Below are 15,481 nucleotides of genomic sequence, written 5' to 3' on the forward strand. Positions count from 1 at the left end.
TAAAACAGTTCTTGTGTGGATGTCCCTTGTGGATGGTGGACCTCATTAGATCCAGCTTACACACACAGCTGAGGAAAGTGTTTTAGTGTTTATGAAATTGTGTAGTGTTTACACAGGAGAGCAGGTGGGAGCTGGTGTGCAGGAGCTGCAGCATCCACCTGCAGAGCTCAGTGCAGAAGTCTGATGTGAGGAAAAGTGATGCCAGTCCCAGGTGGCCAAGGAGGGAACGGGCAGACTGGGGGTGGGCGGTGAGGAGCAAGGGTGTCCATACAGTGTCCAGCCTCAAGGGACTGTTCTCCTGCCTGTCCAGATGGCTTCAGGAGACCCTCTGGATCAATGTCCATTGCAGAATGCTGCTGTCACTTCTTCTACACACTCAAAAATGACAGAAAATACCCTTGAAAGAAAAAACCCTCCTTTATGAAATCTTTGAAATCTTCATCAGTAAGTGTCCCATTGAAACCTCTCCAGTTAGTTCTACAAGTCTTGAAGATTGGAAGAAAATTAGGAAAGAAACATGGCTCGTTAGGGCTTTCTGTGTTTCAATGAGCCCCGTGGCGTATTTGGTGCTGAGTCCATGAACCTCAGATCCCAAGGACAGACTGAAGAATCTCCTCAAGAAGTCCAAGTCAGAAGCAAAGCCCAAAGTACCTTGAAGCATTAATGGGCCCCACTGAGGGCTGTTACTGACAAAGCCTCCCCAGGGACTCGTTAGAGCCGATAATTGGAGGCAGTGATTGCATCAGGCAAAGGCAAAGTGCAGCAGCTCTGATGCTGAGAAAACCCTTGGTTTGTTTGATGAAGGAGAATGGCCAAGCCCTGACCCCCTGCCCCTGGGAAGGGAGATCCTGTCCCTCACGTGTGTCTCAGGGCTTTTCCTGGGGATGTGGGGATGATGCCCAGTGCAGGACAATGGTGTGACACTCCCTGGGGGGTGCAAGGAGGCAATGGGGCGCCATGGCCATGACAACCATGTGTCTCCTCTTCGGCCTCGCTGTCAGGGACATCTGCCATAGCCAAGGGGACAAAGACCTTGGGTCTTTCAGGGACATCCAGCCTTGCCAGCACCCTTGGCCATCTCCACCACGATCCATCCTACACTGTCCCAGGCCTGTGGCTGTTTCCCCACAGGCTGCAGACACCCCATGCGCTTCCCCAGCTTGTTCTCACCCCGGTGTGTCCCCACCTGTGCTGCTGAACAGCCGATCCCAGCAAGAGAGAACAAAAGGGCAACAGGCAGAAAGGCCCAAGGGCCACCTGCAAAATGGCAGAACGGCAAAAGGCCGAACTAACATCGAACTCCTGACAGAATGAAACTTCTGAATGGAACTAACCAAACCAGCTGGAAAACCCAAAATAACGGATGTAACAAGCCCTAAAAGCCGGCTCCGGCTTTATACTGAGCATGACGCTAATCATAGGGAATATTTCATTGATCAGCCTGCATGTCAGTCCAGGTGCTGTCCTGTCTGTGTCCCCTCCTGCCAATTTGCATCTGCAGCTGGATGGCCAAAGAAGTCCTTGGTTTCCATGACAACAGCCAAGATATCAGTGAGTTCTGACATTCCTTTCATACCAAATGGCAAACACTGTAAAGCTGCTAAAAGAAAAAATTAAATCTATCCCAGGGAAGAAACAGCGTTATTATTCTCATAGCAAATCTAAACAAACGACTGTAGTAGCTATGAAGGAGAGAGATTCAAAATGCATGAAGAAAATTAACTCAATCTCAGTAAAAACAGCACGTTTCCTCAGCCTCCACTTCACCGGGCTAAAGAAGTTTGGGTCTCTGAACACCTCCACACATGACCCAGACTGTCTCTGGCCACACGACAGCTCCTCCCCGTTCCTGCAGAGTGGGGAACCTCCCACTGGGACACCCCGCTCCAGATGTGACCACACCAGTGCGGAGTCAAGATGGACAATAACTGCCCTTGGCTGGGTGGCCACGCTCCTCCCAGTGCAGCCCAATGTGCTCATGGGCATATTCCTGTTTAGCACCACTGAGAACTGACTGAACAGCCAGGCTCAGAGGGTTGTGACCAGCGGCACAAAGCCCAGCAGGAGGTACCATGAGGAGCACTGAAGGACACTGTACTACCCAGCATCTCCTCCCCACAGGTGTCCCTTGGGTCCCTGGAACCACCTCAGTGACAAGGGGGAGAGCACTGCCTGTATGGGGTGGAGGAGATGGGGTCTGGAATGAGGGTCCTGGGGCAGTTTCTCCTGGTTGTTCGTGCAGCAACAAGCTGGGCTGGATATTTGGAGAGAGGAACTCTTCCTAAGGGCCTCCAATGGGCTTGGGGATGGTCTACAGTTTCCTGCATGCTGCCTTTTCTGGTGGAGATCAGAGGCTGCCAGCCCTTTAGAGGACCCAGGACAGGCCTTGTCCTTCCTCTGGTCATGGATGGACCCCAGTTCTCCAGCTCGGCCCCAGCTCAGGAGCCTTGTCTAGGGGTGACTTTTGGGGTAAGGTTGACAAGAGGGGTGCAAAAGTTTGTCTTAAGGACATGTGATGAGCACCAGGACTGAAGTACCAAAGCAAAATGATGTGGCTTCTGGGCGAATACTTTCTTCGGTGCAAGTCGTGACACAGGGTCCCAGACTTGCTTTCCATGCCACCCTTCACAAGGGATGATGCACTAAAAGATGGCAAGTGGGGGACACCAATCCTTCTGCAGCTACTTCCCAGGCCTGGTGAAGCACCAGGACAGCAAGGACTTCTGGCCCTGCACCCTGAACTCTGCGTATTATCTTGGGGCAACTGAACACCAGCATTTTTCTCTCCAAGGCAATTTCCAGCCCCGGTCAGCTCCTGTCTGATCTCCCCCCATCCCTCCTCTGATCTGGTCTGGTGCTCCTGGCCCCTTCCCTGTGCTCCCCACAGGGCCCCAACCTGGCACTGATGCTCTACAGAGCAGGTTGGCTGCAGGACCATGGGGTGACTCCACACTGGTTGTGCTGCTCAGTGAGGGACACAGATGCAACTGCATGGGCTGCACTGTCACTGAGCTCTTTCCCGGGGGTCTAAAGCTCTGGAATGAGTTGAGAGCATTTCTTGGGACTCATTGGGTTTTCTGCTCATTTTGGTTCAGCAATCCCTTCCTTGTCCTTCAGGTGCCTGGAGATTGGTGCAGGAAGATGCGGCCTATCCCGTTCCCAGGGATGGAGGTAGGCTGACCAGCCTGTAATTCTCCAAATTCTCCTTCCTGCCCTTCTTGAAGATGGGTTTGACATCTTCCTTTCCCAAGGACCTCAGAACTCCCGTGTTTCTGCTGCCACTTTTGAAAGCACAGTCCAGAATCATGGGCAAGGCTGATGTAGCAGACAGGAGCACTTGCAATGAGCCTGTCCCAGGCAGCTGAGATGAATCTCACTCGGCCACTGAGGTTTGTTCCTGGAGTCACACACAGAAATGCCAGGGTTCCATCAGGCATCCACGTCTGAGCTGGTCTCAGGACTCCTTATGCACCCAGGGATGTTCAGAGACAGAGTCTGTCCCTTTTACACACAGAGGCAGGAGTCACAGTGGGTCTCTGGCCTCCTGTAGCCAGTAGGGATGGGAGACACCTCAGCCCTGTGGTGTGTCACCCTGCTCTGCACTCATCTGAGATGTTCCACATCATGAGGAATGGACACGGGGATCTCAGTTCAAGGAAGAAGATCCCAGTGGGTGGTTTCCCATGGGCTGTTACTCTCAACGTGAAGTGACCTCGAGACAATGTCTGTCCCACAGACATTCATGGAACCCCCAGGAACAGCTGATGGTGTTTGTGCTCACTCGGGTTCATCTCACCTCTCATACATGATGTGCATGCTCACATCTCATATGAACAATGCAAACATGGACGTCTGACCTCCTCATTCAGTGTCCATCCATGGAGGGAAGAACAACCTCTGTGGGTGAGGGACCAGTGCTGGAAAGGAAGGTTGTGAGGGGTGCAGCCCAGGGGCACAGCCCAGCCCCTGCTGTGCTGGTCCTGCAGGTCTCTGGCAGGAGGCCTGGCTGTGAGAGGACACTGCTGTGTGCCCAGCCCTGCACACACACACTGTGCAGCTGTACCCTGCTGTTTGCGTCTGTAGCCACTTTCGTGGCCAAGTTTTTGAGAGAAGCTTTGTAAAAAGACCTAAACCTTCTGGCCCTGCCCATAGGAGATCACCTTTCTTTCTGGAAAGGCTGTCCTGCGGCCAGCTCTGTCACAGCAGTGCCCATGGCCTGTCCCTGCCTGCGCTCACAGGACTGACACACAGCAGGACGGTGACCAGGCTGCCAGAGCACTCAGGCCTTGCACCAACACAAGGGATGAGAAGGAGAGTGTGGGAGTGGAACGAGAACAGCTCTGGAAGGCCAAGCGCTGGTGCTCCCTGGCAGGGCTGCCAGGCTGGACTCTTTTCCCCTCCTCCCATGCACACAGGAACTGTCCCTGCAGCTCCAAAAGGCCTTGCAGGAAGGATAGAATGAAAAACAAGTCACTACAGGATGCTTTATTTTGTTTAAATACACACAGATCATGGCTCCTCATTTACACAGCCAGTGGTTATAAAAGAAAAGCAGACAGTGAATTAGAAAGGGGATGAAAATGTTATCACAATTTAAAAAAAGGCTAATAACAAGAGAAAATACAGATGAGAGGCTGGACCTCTGACTAGTTACAGTAAAACTGCTATGTAGAAGGAGATGAGCAGTTTATTGCTTCAGAAAACACTAAGATATGAGTTTCCACAGGGCATCCTTGAGCTCCTGGTTCCTCATGCTGTAGATGAGGGGGTTCACTGCTGGAGGCACCACCGAGTACAGAACAGACACCACCAGGTCCAGGGAAGGAGAGGAGATGGAGGGAGGCTTCAGGTAGGAAAACAAGGCAGTGGTGACATAGAGGGAGACCACGGCCAGGTGAGGGAGGCACGTGGCAAAGGCTTTGTGCCGTCCCTGCTCAGAGGGGATCCTCAGCACAGCCCTGAAGATCTGCAAATAGGACAGTATGATGAACACAAAACACATAAAAACTAAACAGGCACTAACCACAATAAGCTCAAGTTCCCTGACGGAGCTGTCTGAGCAGGAGAGCTTGAGGAACTGTGGGATTTCACAGAAGAACTGGTCCAGGGCATTGCCCTTGCACAGTGGCAGTGAAAATGTATTGGCCGTGTGCAGCAGAGCATGGAGAAACCCAGTGGCCCAGGCAGCTGCTGCCATGTGGACACAAGCTCTGCTGCCCAGGAGGGTCCCGTAGTGCAGGGGTTTGCAGATGGCAACGTAGCGGTCGTAGGACATGATGGTGAGAAGAAAATATTCTGCTGAAATGAAAAAGAGAAACAAAAACATCTGTGCAGCACATCCTACATATGAGATGACCCTGGTGTCCCATAAAGAATTTGCCATGGATTTGGCGACAATGCTGGAGATGCAGCCCAGGTCGATGAGGGCGAGGTTGAGCAGGAAGAAGTACATGGGGGTGTGGAGGTGCTGGTCACAGGCTATGGTGGTGATGATGAGGCCGTTGCCCAGGAGGGCAGCCAGGTAGATGCCCAGGAAGAGCCAGAAGTGCAAGAGCTGCAGCTCCCGTGTGTCTGTGAACGGCAGGAGGAGGAACTGGCTGATGGAGCTGCTGTTGGACATTTGCTGCCTGTGGGCATGAGGACCTGTGCAAGGAGGAAAAGACAGTGACAGTTTAGATGAGACTTCTCTGGGAAAAACCAAAGCCATTTCACATATGCCTTCCCCCTGCACCACACCCCCGTGTCCTTTTGCAGACCTTCCTTCAGCTCCATGGCTGAGCCCTGGGTGCTGCTGGCTGGAGGTGCCGTGAGGAGCAGGGCCTGTGCCCGCTGGCTGCCCAGGAGTCAGCCCTGCTCTGCAGCAGGGGTCATGGAACGGGGGGCAGGGGACAGACCTGGGGTTCAGCTGTGTCAGATGGACCCGTTCCTGGTGCAGAAGGGACTGTCAGCATCTGCTCTCCTAGTGATAATGAACCAGGACGGAACAAGGCAGTTTGAGAGGCTTGGTTTTTTGCAGCTTCCTGCAACTCCCCTGGAGAGTGTTGTTGGGTGTCAGAAACCCTCAGCATTTCTGCTGCACTCAGAGAGAACAGAGCGAGTCCTGCGAGACCAGAGGATGCCTGTGGGTCAGTGCAGAGTGAGGGCAGCTGCTCTGTCCCTCTGTTTGGCTCCAGCTGCCCTGGGCTGGCACCTTTCTGAGATGGAGGCTGATCACACTGCCATGTTACCCTGAAAAGCCACCAGGCACTGCTGAGAGCAGAGGTTTGCAGGCTGCAAAAAAGGACAGGTCGATCTAAGGCAGATGTGTCCAGCCAAGGTGATGCTGCTGCTGTCCATAGGCAGAGGGGTGGTGAAGGGATGTTATAAGGCTTCTGGCAGATGTACTGATGACTCTGAGTTGCAGTTCAGGAGTCTCAGTGACTGCTTACAACTCGAGAGCTCCTTTTGCATTTATCCTTTCCTCCATCCCCCCACTCCCCAAGTCTTGGAATAGGAAACCGAAAGGACAGACTCGGGAAAGTGCCTGATCTTTGTAGTAATACCTGTATAGATCTTCTCCTTGAAACCTCCTATTGGAAGAGCAGCCCTGACCCACGGAGAACCCAGAGGCAGAATGACCCTGCCCTGCTGGGGGTCGCTCCTTCCCCCCACAGCTTCTCCCCTCAGTGTTGTTGGGATCTCCCCGGGCAGGCTGAGCGCTGACCCTGGCAGGCAGCAGAGTCCCTGCCCTGGCACAGCCCTGGGGTGCAGGGACCCTGCTCTGCAGGACCGCCCTGAGCACCCTGCAGCTGGGAGATGGCAGCTGTCGTGCCCTGTCCATGCTAAGGAACAGATCCTTCTCCTCCACTCCAGCCATGGGATCTGCCAGCTCTGGGAGATAATTGCAGGATCCTCATCTTCACCACCCTGCACCCAGAGACTTACTGTGTTAAGGACTGTGAAGATTTCTCCCCCAGTGATCTCTCAGCCATCTCACCACCCCAGACTGCGTTTCCCTCTCTGTGCCTGGCTCCTCTCCCCTCGGTGCTGCAGGCAGAGCCCTCAGCCCTGCTGCGCTTTGCAGAGGAGCTGCTCCTGGGCAGAGCTGTCTCTCTGCAGCGCTGCCGCTTGCCATGAGCTCCCTGTGTCCCAGGAGCCCAGCCCAGCTCAGCAGCACAGGAGCAGCCCATGATGCCCCTTCCTCTGTCCCCTCTGGTCTCCCTCCATGTGTCCCTGGGGCTCCGGGGGCACATCCTTTGAAACAACCTCAAGTAATCAGTGAAGTTGATTCTCTCCCCTCTGCAGAGACACTTCTTGCCAGCATTGTATTCTTCGTATTAGAAAATAAATCGGTAGGAGAATCAGCTTTTCTTGTCCCATTATTAGACAGAACACCAGAAAGGTTACAGCAAAGGATCTAATTTCTGCAAACTGGGGGAGGAGTATGTTCACCTGAATGAATTTAGGCATTATATTCTCGGTTTATACTCCTAGATCTAGAGAGACATTCAGCAATCTTCTGGCCACGTCATGTCTGTGCTCTGAAGCAAAGCCTTTGCACACATGGGCTCTTGGACACTTGGTACCAGGTTTCCATGGGGCGACTCAGAGGTTTCCTGGTGCCACAGCTGGGGTGGTTCAGCCCAGATGTGAGGCAATGTCCTCAGCCAGGGACCTGACTGGCTGAGCTGGAGCTGTCAGTGTTGCAGACAGAGCTGTGACACGGATGGAATAAACTGCCAAGGCAGGGTGGCAGAAGTTAGTTCATCTGGTCTTCAAGCACAGCAGCCTCCAAGCACAGGAACGGTCCAGAGCAAAACTCAGTCTAGATCTGTAAGGCAATTAAAGGAAACCCTAATGAGCTGTTACTACTGCAGGAACAGTTAAAGGAGAAACAAAGACACTGTGTGGGTACTGATTAATTTAATAAGGGAGAGAAGTGATATTCTCTGTGTCTCTGGTCCTCCATCTTCACCAGCAAGGTCTCCCAGGCCTCTGTCACTGGAGGCAGAACAACCAGCAGTGGATGGGGATCAAGTCAGGGGTCCCTGGAACTAACACAATCCTTTCCAGTCTATGGGACAGGAGGGGCAGCATCCCAGGAGCTGAGACAGCAGGACCATGTCACAGTGAGGCCACTCTCCACCTTCTTGGAAAGCTCATGGAGACTGGGGGGACTCCCTGACCACTGGCAGCTCTCACACATTGTGTCCACTTTTCAAAAATGGCCAGTGGGTGAGCAGGGGAACTAAGCGCTGTGCCCCAGAGCATGTCCACATGACCCCATTTGTGGGTGTGTGAAAGAGAAGGTGACGGGGTTTACCCAGGGCAGGTTGTGCCTGTCCATCCTCTTTGCTTTCTGTGAGGAAAGGACAGGGTTGCTGGACGTGGGAAGAGCAGTGGTGGTCCGTTACCTGGAAGTCAGCAAGGCATTCAGCATCATCCCTCACAATATTCTTGTGTTCAAGGAAGGATATTATGGTTTGTGTCAGTGTGCAAGTAGGTGGGTAAAAACCATTCTGGATGGTTGGGCTTGGAAAGGTGCTATAGAAAGGGAGAAACTTTCCAATCCTGAGGACAGTTAAGCCCTGGAAGCTGTTTCCCAGGAGTGCACATCCACTCTACCCCAGAAAGTGACCAAGATGTGTTTGGATAAAGCCCTGAGTAATCTGGTCTGACCGTGCTTTGAGCAGGAGGTCGGTCAAGACACCTCCCGAGGTCTCATCCAGCCTGAATGATGCTGTCCTTTCATTCCCTTCATGTTTTCAATTTAGGGACAGCTCTCAGGTTCTCCCTGGCCACAGGAATAATTCACATGAGGTGCAGGGCTGCCTTACAAGTGCCCCCAAACAGCCCTGACCACATCTTGTGCATCCCTTTTCATTTGCCCCCACCCAGGTTGTTCTGTTCTGCTGTCCTCATGCCCACCTTGTTCATACTTACAGAGCAGGTTGCTCAACAGGTGTCAGCATCCGTGTACAAGTCTGCACACCAGCCAGCCAGCAAAGCCACGTTACAGAAATGGAGACGAGGCTCTTGACCAGCTCCTTGCACCCAGGTATTGGCATTTCTTGTCTGCAGAGATTCCTGGGAACACCTGAAATTTAAGTGCAGAGCATGTGAGTCCTCATTGGGTATCCTGGCTCATCTCCTGACCCATGTGGTGCTTCAGGTTGTGAAGAGAATCAAAACCAACTTTTGGCTGGGGTAGTTTCATTTTACATGTGTCACGCAGGGCAGACGAAGGGAGCTCAGAACTCCAGACTTTGCTGCACTGTTGGGACTTGAGAGACTGGAAATGCAGGTGACGGTGTGTGTCAGTGCACACCACATAAACATTCTGGATTCCTTTTTGCTTTTGCACTGACCTGAGATCTGTTCCTTGGCCTTCTTTGGCTAAAAAAGAAATAAAACTGCCCTATGTCACCTCCTCTCACACCAGAAAAAAAGGGGGAAAAATTATGAAAGAGGGGTGATTTAAGAGCAATTCTGTCCTAGGAAGTACTTTTTAAATGATAAATCTGGTAGAAGTGAGAGAAAAAGCTCTTAAAAAGAACTCCATGCAAGAGGTCAGCTACCGAGATGTAGCAGCTGTTTTGAGAAGCAAGAATGACTGATAGGAATGAAATTTAAAAACTTTAGTTCATCATCATCATCATCATCAGGAATAAGGAACTCCCTGTTATTCTTATTAGTGATTGTACCACTCTTCAAAAATATCCTTGAGATTGTCTCTATTTTTCGCTGGCTCCAAAACTGAGCCTGCTCAGATTTTGAAAGGACTGCTTGAAATCTCTGCAACTCAGATCTCTACAACTGTCTCTCATCGAAGATCTTTTACCCCAGAAAGGGGAAAACTCCCAATGCAGGCACCAAACCAGTGCCCAACCTGCCTGGAGAGCCAGGCCAGTTGTGACACACAACAGCCGACCTCAGGGGAAGCTGGAGGTGATGGGAATTGAAATGGTTTTGACTCAAATCATAATTTAGGTTGGAAAAGACCCTTAAGGTCATAAAGTCCAATCATAAATACGACACTGCCAAGTCCACCCATTACACCATATCCCTAAGCACCATGTCTACACATCTTTTAAATACCTTCAGGGATGGAAGCTCCAATCCTGAGCTGGCAGGACAACACTGTCTGCAGTTACACATAAGATACCTGTCGTGGCTGTGACTTCAGAGTTTCTCACACCCTTCACTGGGCAGGGCGGGTGTTGGGAGATGGGCGCACACTTCAGTTTCCAGATGCCAGGACAGAGCCCAAACTATCCTGCCCTTGTGCTCTGGCATCTCATTTCTTGAGATGCAAAGCTGCTGTGCCTTCTGTGGATAATCATGTGAAGAGGCATCAATAATCATTCAAGTCTTTGTGTAATTTCTCTAAGAGTGTCAGTATTAAAAATAGTAAATATCTGTAACACAGCAGTCTGCATCTGTGGTAGCCCCACTGGCAGGGCCAATCCAATAGGTATTTGCAGTATAAGGCACGACACCCCATCCATAAGTACATATCTAAGTGGTTCAGATGAAGGGTGGTCTGGCAAAAATCACCCTGTTCCTCCCCAGGTGCACCGACACTGCTCATGTGCCTCTGCAGAGAGTGGCAGAAGCTGGATGCCCTTCTCGGGACAGACTCCTTCCAGGAGAGACACATCAATGCAGGTAACTCATCAGGTTTTTATGGCACTGCACTCACTATCAGTTTTGACATATTCGGTGTTTTCCTGTGACTACTCTTTCTGCACAAATGATCATAAAAAGACACCCATTTAGTAAGCCATGGTCATAAAGGGGCTGTTATGGACAAGAAAGCTCACCATGAACTCTGGGGTGAGCGAGGAAGTTTATAATAAGCACCAGGAAGAACCAAAGAGCTCAAGGCCTCTTCTGAAGAGCGGGAGGCCCTGAGCAGCAGAGATTGACCATGTGTAGTTGTGGGAGAGGGACAGGGCATGTCAGGGAGAAGCAATGAGATGTCTAATAGCTTTAGTGAACCCTTACAGCCATGTCTGAGCCCAGAAATGGAAAGCAGTTGTTGTCTGCAGGTGGAGGAGGAATAGGAGGAAGATTTTCCTGGGAATATGGAAGGAAGAAAGGCCTCTCTTGGGCTAATCATATATGGCAGTGACATTTGCATGCTGTGGGCATGGCTGTGCCTGGGAGATGGGGAATGGCTGCTGCTGGGGGGGCTGTGCTCAGGCATGGCCCATGAGCTGACCTTGCTTTGCTCCTCTCTTGCACTGCCCATGCTTGCATGGTCCTCAGGAATCATCCATGAACATGGTGGATGCATGGAGCTTCTGGAGTGATGTGGTACAGATACCAATAGAGGATTCAAGCAAGTTTGAGACTGGGACATTGAGGTGATTGGTGACCTTTGCCAGGTGCATGAAAGAAGCTGGAGGAGTTGTGAGGAACTCACAGGCATTTCCAACTCCACAGAAAACCAGAGCCTTGCAGTTAAAGCAACAGCACTTCACATGAAACCCACCCCCAAAACACAAAACACTCACACTGACCACAGGCAAAGCCTTGAAAAACATTTGAGAAAAATATACCAGGTCCCAGGGATCAAGTCTCAGCCATTCTGGTGATAAACAAGCATCAAGGGCTGACATGGCACCAGAGCCACCTCCACATTGCCCTCACCACCTGTAACCAGTGTCTTCAAGTCTTTCCTTCACCAGCTTCCAGGGACAGGGACCTCGACTGGTTGTTTCCTTTGCAGCTTTGTCAGTGATGGCCCTTCATGGGGTCCGCAGCACGCTCAGAACCTTGAGTTTTGCTTCGGCCTTTCACTTCATTAGAGGTTTGTTCTTTCAGTAGCTGCAGTTCAGGATCACGGCAGCAGAGGGCTCATTAACACTAAAATGCCCTTACATGGCAAGGCTTTGTGCATCATTTTCCTAAATGCTCCAAGTCTGGTGTGGATGATTAGAGAGATTTCAGGAATAGCCAAGCAGAGAGCATTTCCATAATAAAGAGCAATAAACCAGTATTTCTTCTATTTCCTTTCCTCCTCACCCTTCCCTGCCTTTCCACAATAGGTGGTATCAGAAGTCTCCTGTTCATATTGATGTGGAGCATCTCCTGATAAAGACTGAATATGACAGAAATGTGGGTGCCTAAATCACCAGAGCACCTCCAGAGGAATCACCCTCCTCTGGACCCAGAGGTGGGTGTTCCTGGGAATCTCAGGTGCCACAGCACAGCGATACTTGTGTTTAGGGAGATGGTCAAATGACTCATCTCCTTTTCTGTAATGGTGTCTGAGTTTGCTCAGGTAAACCCTGACTTGAGCCCCATCCACTCCTGGCTGTTCTCCAGATTCCTGCCTACAGGAACAAAGTCCCAGGAGACCTTGCTGGTGGAGATGGAGGCAAAGAAGCCGTGAAGCACCTCAGTCCTGTCTTACGAATTTCAGCAGCAGGCCTGCATTCACCCTGTCTATTCTTTTACTGCAAATGAAGCAGTGTCAGCTTATCTTGCTGCCCTCAGCATCTGCTGCAGGAGTCACGTCCAGGGGAGCTTTGGTATCATCCCCACATCCATGGACAAGGTTTCTAAATTCTTCCTTTGCAGCTTCCCCAGCTTCCACCTCCTGTGTGCTGCCTTTTTGCCCTGGAGCTTCACCAGCTCAGAGGAGCAGCTTCATGAGATAAATGCTTCTTTTCATGGGTACTTGGAGAGATCATTCTTGTGCTTGGAGCAGGCTGTCCTGTAAGGCTTCCCAGATTTCCTGAGCTCCTTCACCCTTCAGACCTACTTCCATGTCACGATGTCACCATCTCGCCCGCCATCCTCCACTATGTCTGTGTCTTCTCCTCTGGAGCCCACCAGCCTGTGCTCTGCTGCTGGCCTTCCTCCCTCCCCTCTGTAAAGCAGTTGGCCCAAGATCCTCTGGACGGTTGGCACCTGCTGCTTTGCCTGGCCAGTGAATGTCAGGGCAATTACAGTTCCCCATAGGAACCTGCTCATTGACTTGCGACTTCCTCAGGTTGCTGACAGAAGATCTTTTCCACTTCTTCTCCATGATCAAGTAGTTTGTAACACCCAACACATTGTCACCATCTACCGGGTTTACATGGCAAAGTCTTGGAACTGGGGTGAGTGTGGGTGTGCTACAGTTGTCACCTCTCTGAGAAGACAACAGGAGTTTGATGTCAGACAGAGCCGATATGAGCTGGCTCCAAGATGGACCCACTCCTTGACAAATCTGAGCCACTCAGGGATGCTGGCAGCACCTCTGTGATATTGTATTTGAGAAAGGGTAAAAAACGCTGCACAACAGCAGGTGGGAGAGAGCAGGGAGGAAATGTGAGAGAAATAACACTGCAGACACCAAGGTCATATCCCATAGGACCCAAGTAGGTCCCTCAGCAGGCCAAAGCCTGCTCTCCTGAAATCCTGCTCTTTGCCTTCTTATCATCTCCCAGGAGCCTCAACGCCACTTTCCCATCCCTGACTGTTACACCCCTGACCAACCCTTTCTGGTTTGTAAGTGTGAAGTCCCACAGGGCACCTCACCTCGCTGACTCCTCAGTCACCCATGTCAGGAAGATGTTGTCCACGAGCTCCAAAACCCTCCTGCATGGCTGGTACCTTGCGGATACTGGGACATCTTAGGTCTGCCATGAGGACACAGCCCTGGAAACATGAGGCTTCTTTCATCTGTCTGAAGGAGGCCTCATCTAATTCCTCTTCCTCATCAGTGAGTCAGTAGCTGATGTCCAGTCACCACAACATTGCCCATGTTGCTCTGCCCTCTCACGCTGAGTCCTCAACCTCCAGCTGACATTGTCTGTCCCCAGGCAGAGCTCCACACATTCCTGATGTTCTCCCACATGAAGGGAAAATTCCCTCTAAGTCCAGACCTCGGGCATTATGAGTACCAGACCCCCAAGATCCCACAGTTTCTCCAGGAGGGGCTATTCGTAGTGCCTTGTAACTCCTCATGCTGTTTTCTTGGGAGAGACAACCTCATCAGGATAAGCCATCTGCATGCAAATATTAATAGCTGAGCAAATGGAGCTTCAGTCCAGGAGAGTCCAGACCTGGCGAAAAGCTTGGTTTTGCAATCAGAAAGCTCTGAAGTTTTAAAAGGAGAAGTGGCCAGTCCCGTATCGGGGCAGGAGAATAACCCCATCCATCAGGACAGAGCAGGACCCGACACGCTGAGCAGGGACCCTGAGGAGAAGGGCCTGGGCACTACAAGGGCCGCCACACAAGCCCGTGCTGCACGCTCACCATGAACAAGGCAGCTGCACACGGGGCTGCATGAGGAGGAGCGTGGGCACCCAGACACCTGGAGTTCTCATGGTGTGACCCCACACTGGTGTGACCCCACACACATGGGTGTGTGCCAGTGTGCGGCTCCCAGTTTGGAGAAGCAGGGAGGAACTGGAGAGTGCAGGGCTCTGCCAAGGCAGGGGTCAGGACCTTGTGCACATGGTGTGGGATGCTGAGGGACCTGGGCTGCTTTGGCCCAGCAGCGCTGGGGAGGCTGCAGCAGTGTAGGAGTAGCCTGAGAGTGCCAGAAGAGTGGTTTCAGAGATGGTGGAGGTTTTCTTCATAGTGGGAAAGAGCATGAGAAAGAAATAATGGCACACAGTGCAGCTGGGGAGGTCCAGGCTGGACATGAGCAGCAAGGAATGTGAGTGGAAGGGCAGTGCTGTGGTGGAGCAGGTCACCCAGAGGGAGTCTGCATCAGCCCAAGGCTTTGTGCTTCAAGGAACAGCTGGGGAGGATGGAGAGAGATCAGCAAAGGAAGGAAGATGCTCAGACAAGAGCAAGGTGGGCAGCAGGGGGGATGTCTCCAGCCTGCAGGGAAAGAGGTGCAGGGGATGCCACAGCATAGGACAGGCTGTCGTGGAGATGATCAAGGGCTGTAAAGAGGTTTAAAGCCCCCAACAGACATGAGCTCCTTCTCCCCTTGGCTGTGGCTGTTGTCTCCAGCTCTGATGCCTGTGAGGAGACACCTTGTCCTTACAGCACAGGGGCCTCATGGCCTCCTTGTCCCCAGCCAGGAACCTGGGAGGTGTGGGACCATAGTCCTGCCCTTGGCCTTGCACAGCCCCACATCACACTGTCCCAGGAAGGGCCCTGGGCAACGTGGGAGAGACAGGATCTGCCTTCCCAGGGCTGGGGGTCAGGGCTTGGCCTTTGATTAATGAAACACATCCAGGTTTACTCAGCATCAGAGAGACCTTCACCTTGCTTGTCCTGACCTGGCATCTCTGCCTCCAGTTTTCTTCTCTAACCAGACCCTGGGGTCAGTTCCTCAGTAGTGTTCCTCAGTGGGACCCATTAACATTACAAGAAACTTTGGAGTTCGAATCTGACTTGGACTTCTTGAGAGGTTTCTTCAGCTTCCTCCAGGGTCTGAAGTTCATAGCCTCAGCACCAAACCCACCAGAGGGGTCATTAAAGTGCCTTGGGCTGCCCCTGTGCTGCTGAGCTGGGCTGGGCTCCTGGGACAGAGGGAGCTCATGGCAAG

At 51.9% G+C, this 15,481-nt stretch overlaps 1 protein-coding gene across 1 annotated transcript; it reads right to left on the reverse strand.

Annotated features, from left to right (window-relative positions):
- Positions 1-4,705: 4,705 nt before the first annotated feature.
- On the reverse strand, positions 4,706-5,620 carry LOC135999528 (olfactory receptor 14J1-like). The gene has a single exon (XM_065653097.1). The coding sequence runs from the start codon at positions 5,618-5,620 to the stop codon at positions 4,706-4,708; it is 915 nt and encodes a 304-aa protein (XP_065509169.1).
- Between the last annotated feature and the right edge of the window lie 9,861 nt (positions 5,621-15,481).

The sequence above is a fragment of the Caloenas nicobarica genome, chromosome 28 (genome assembly GCF_036013445.1).
Source record: "Caloenas nicobarica isolate bCalNic1 chromosome 28, bCalNic1.hap1, whole genome shotgun sequence".
In the NCBI taxonomy this organism is placed as follows: Eukaryota; Metazoa; Chordata; class Aves; order Columbiformes; family Columbidae; genus Caloenas; species Caloenas nicobarica.

Excerpts from the sequence above, each read along its gene's own strand:
- LOC135999528 (XM_065653097.1), bottom strand. The coding sequence starts at position 5,620 with ATGTCCAACAGCAGCTCCATCAGCCAGTTCCTCCTCCTGCCGTTCACA.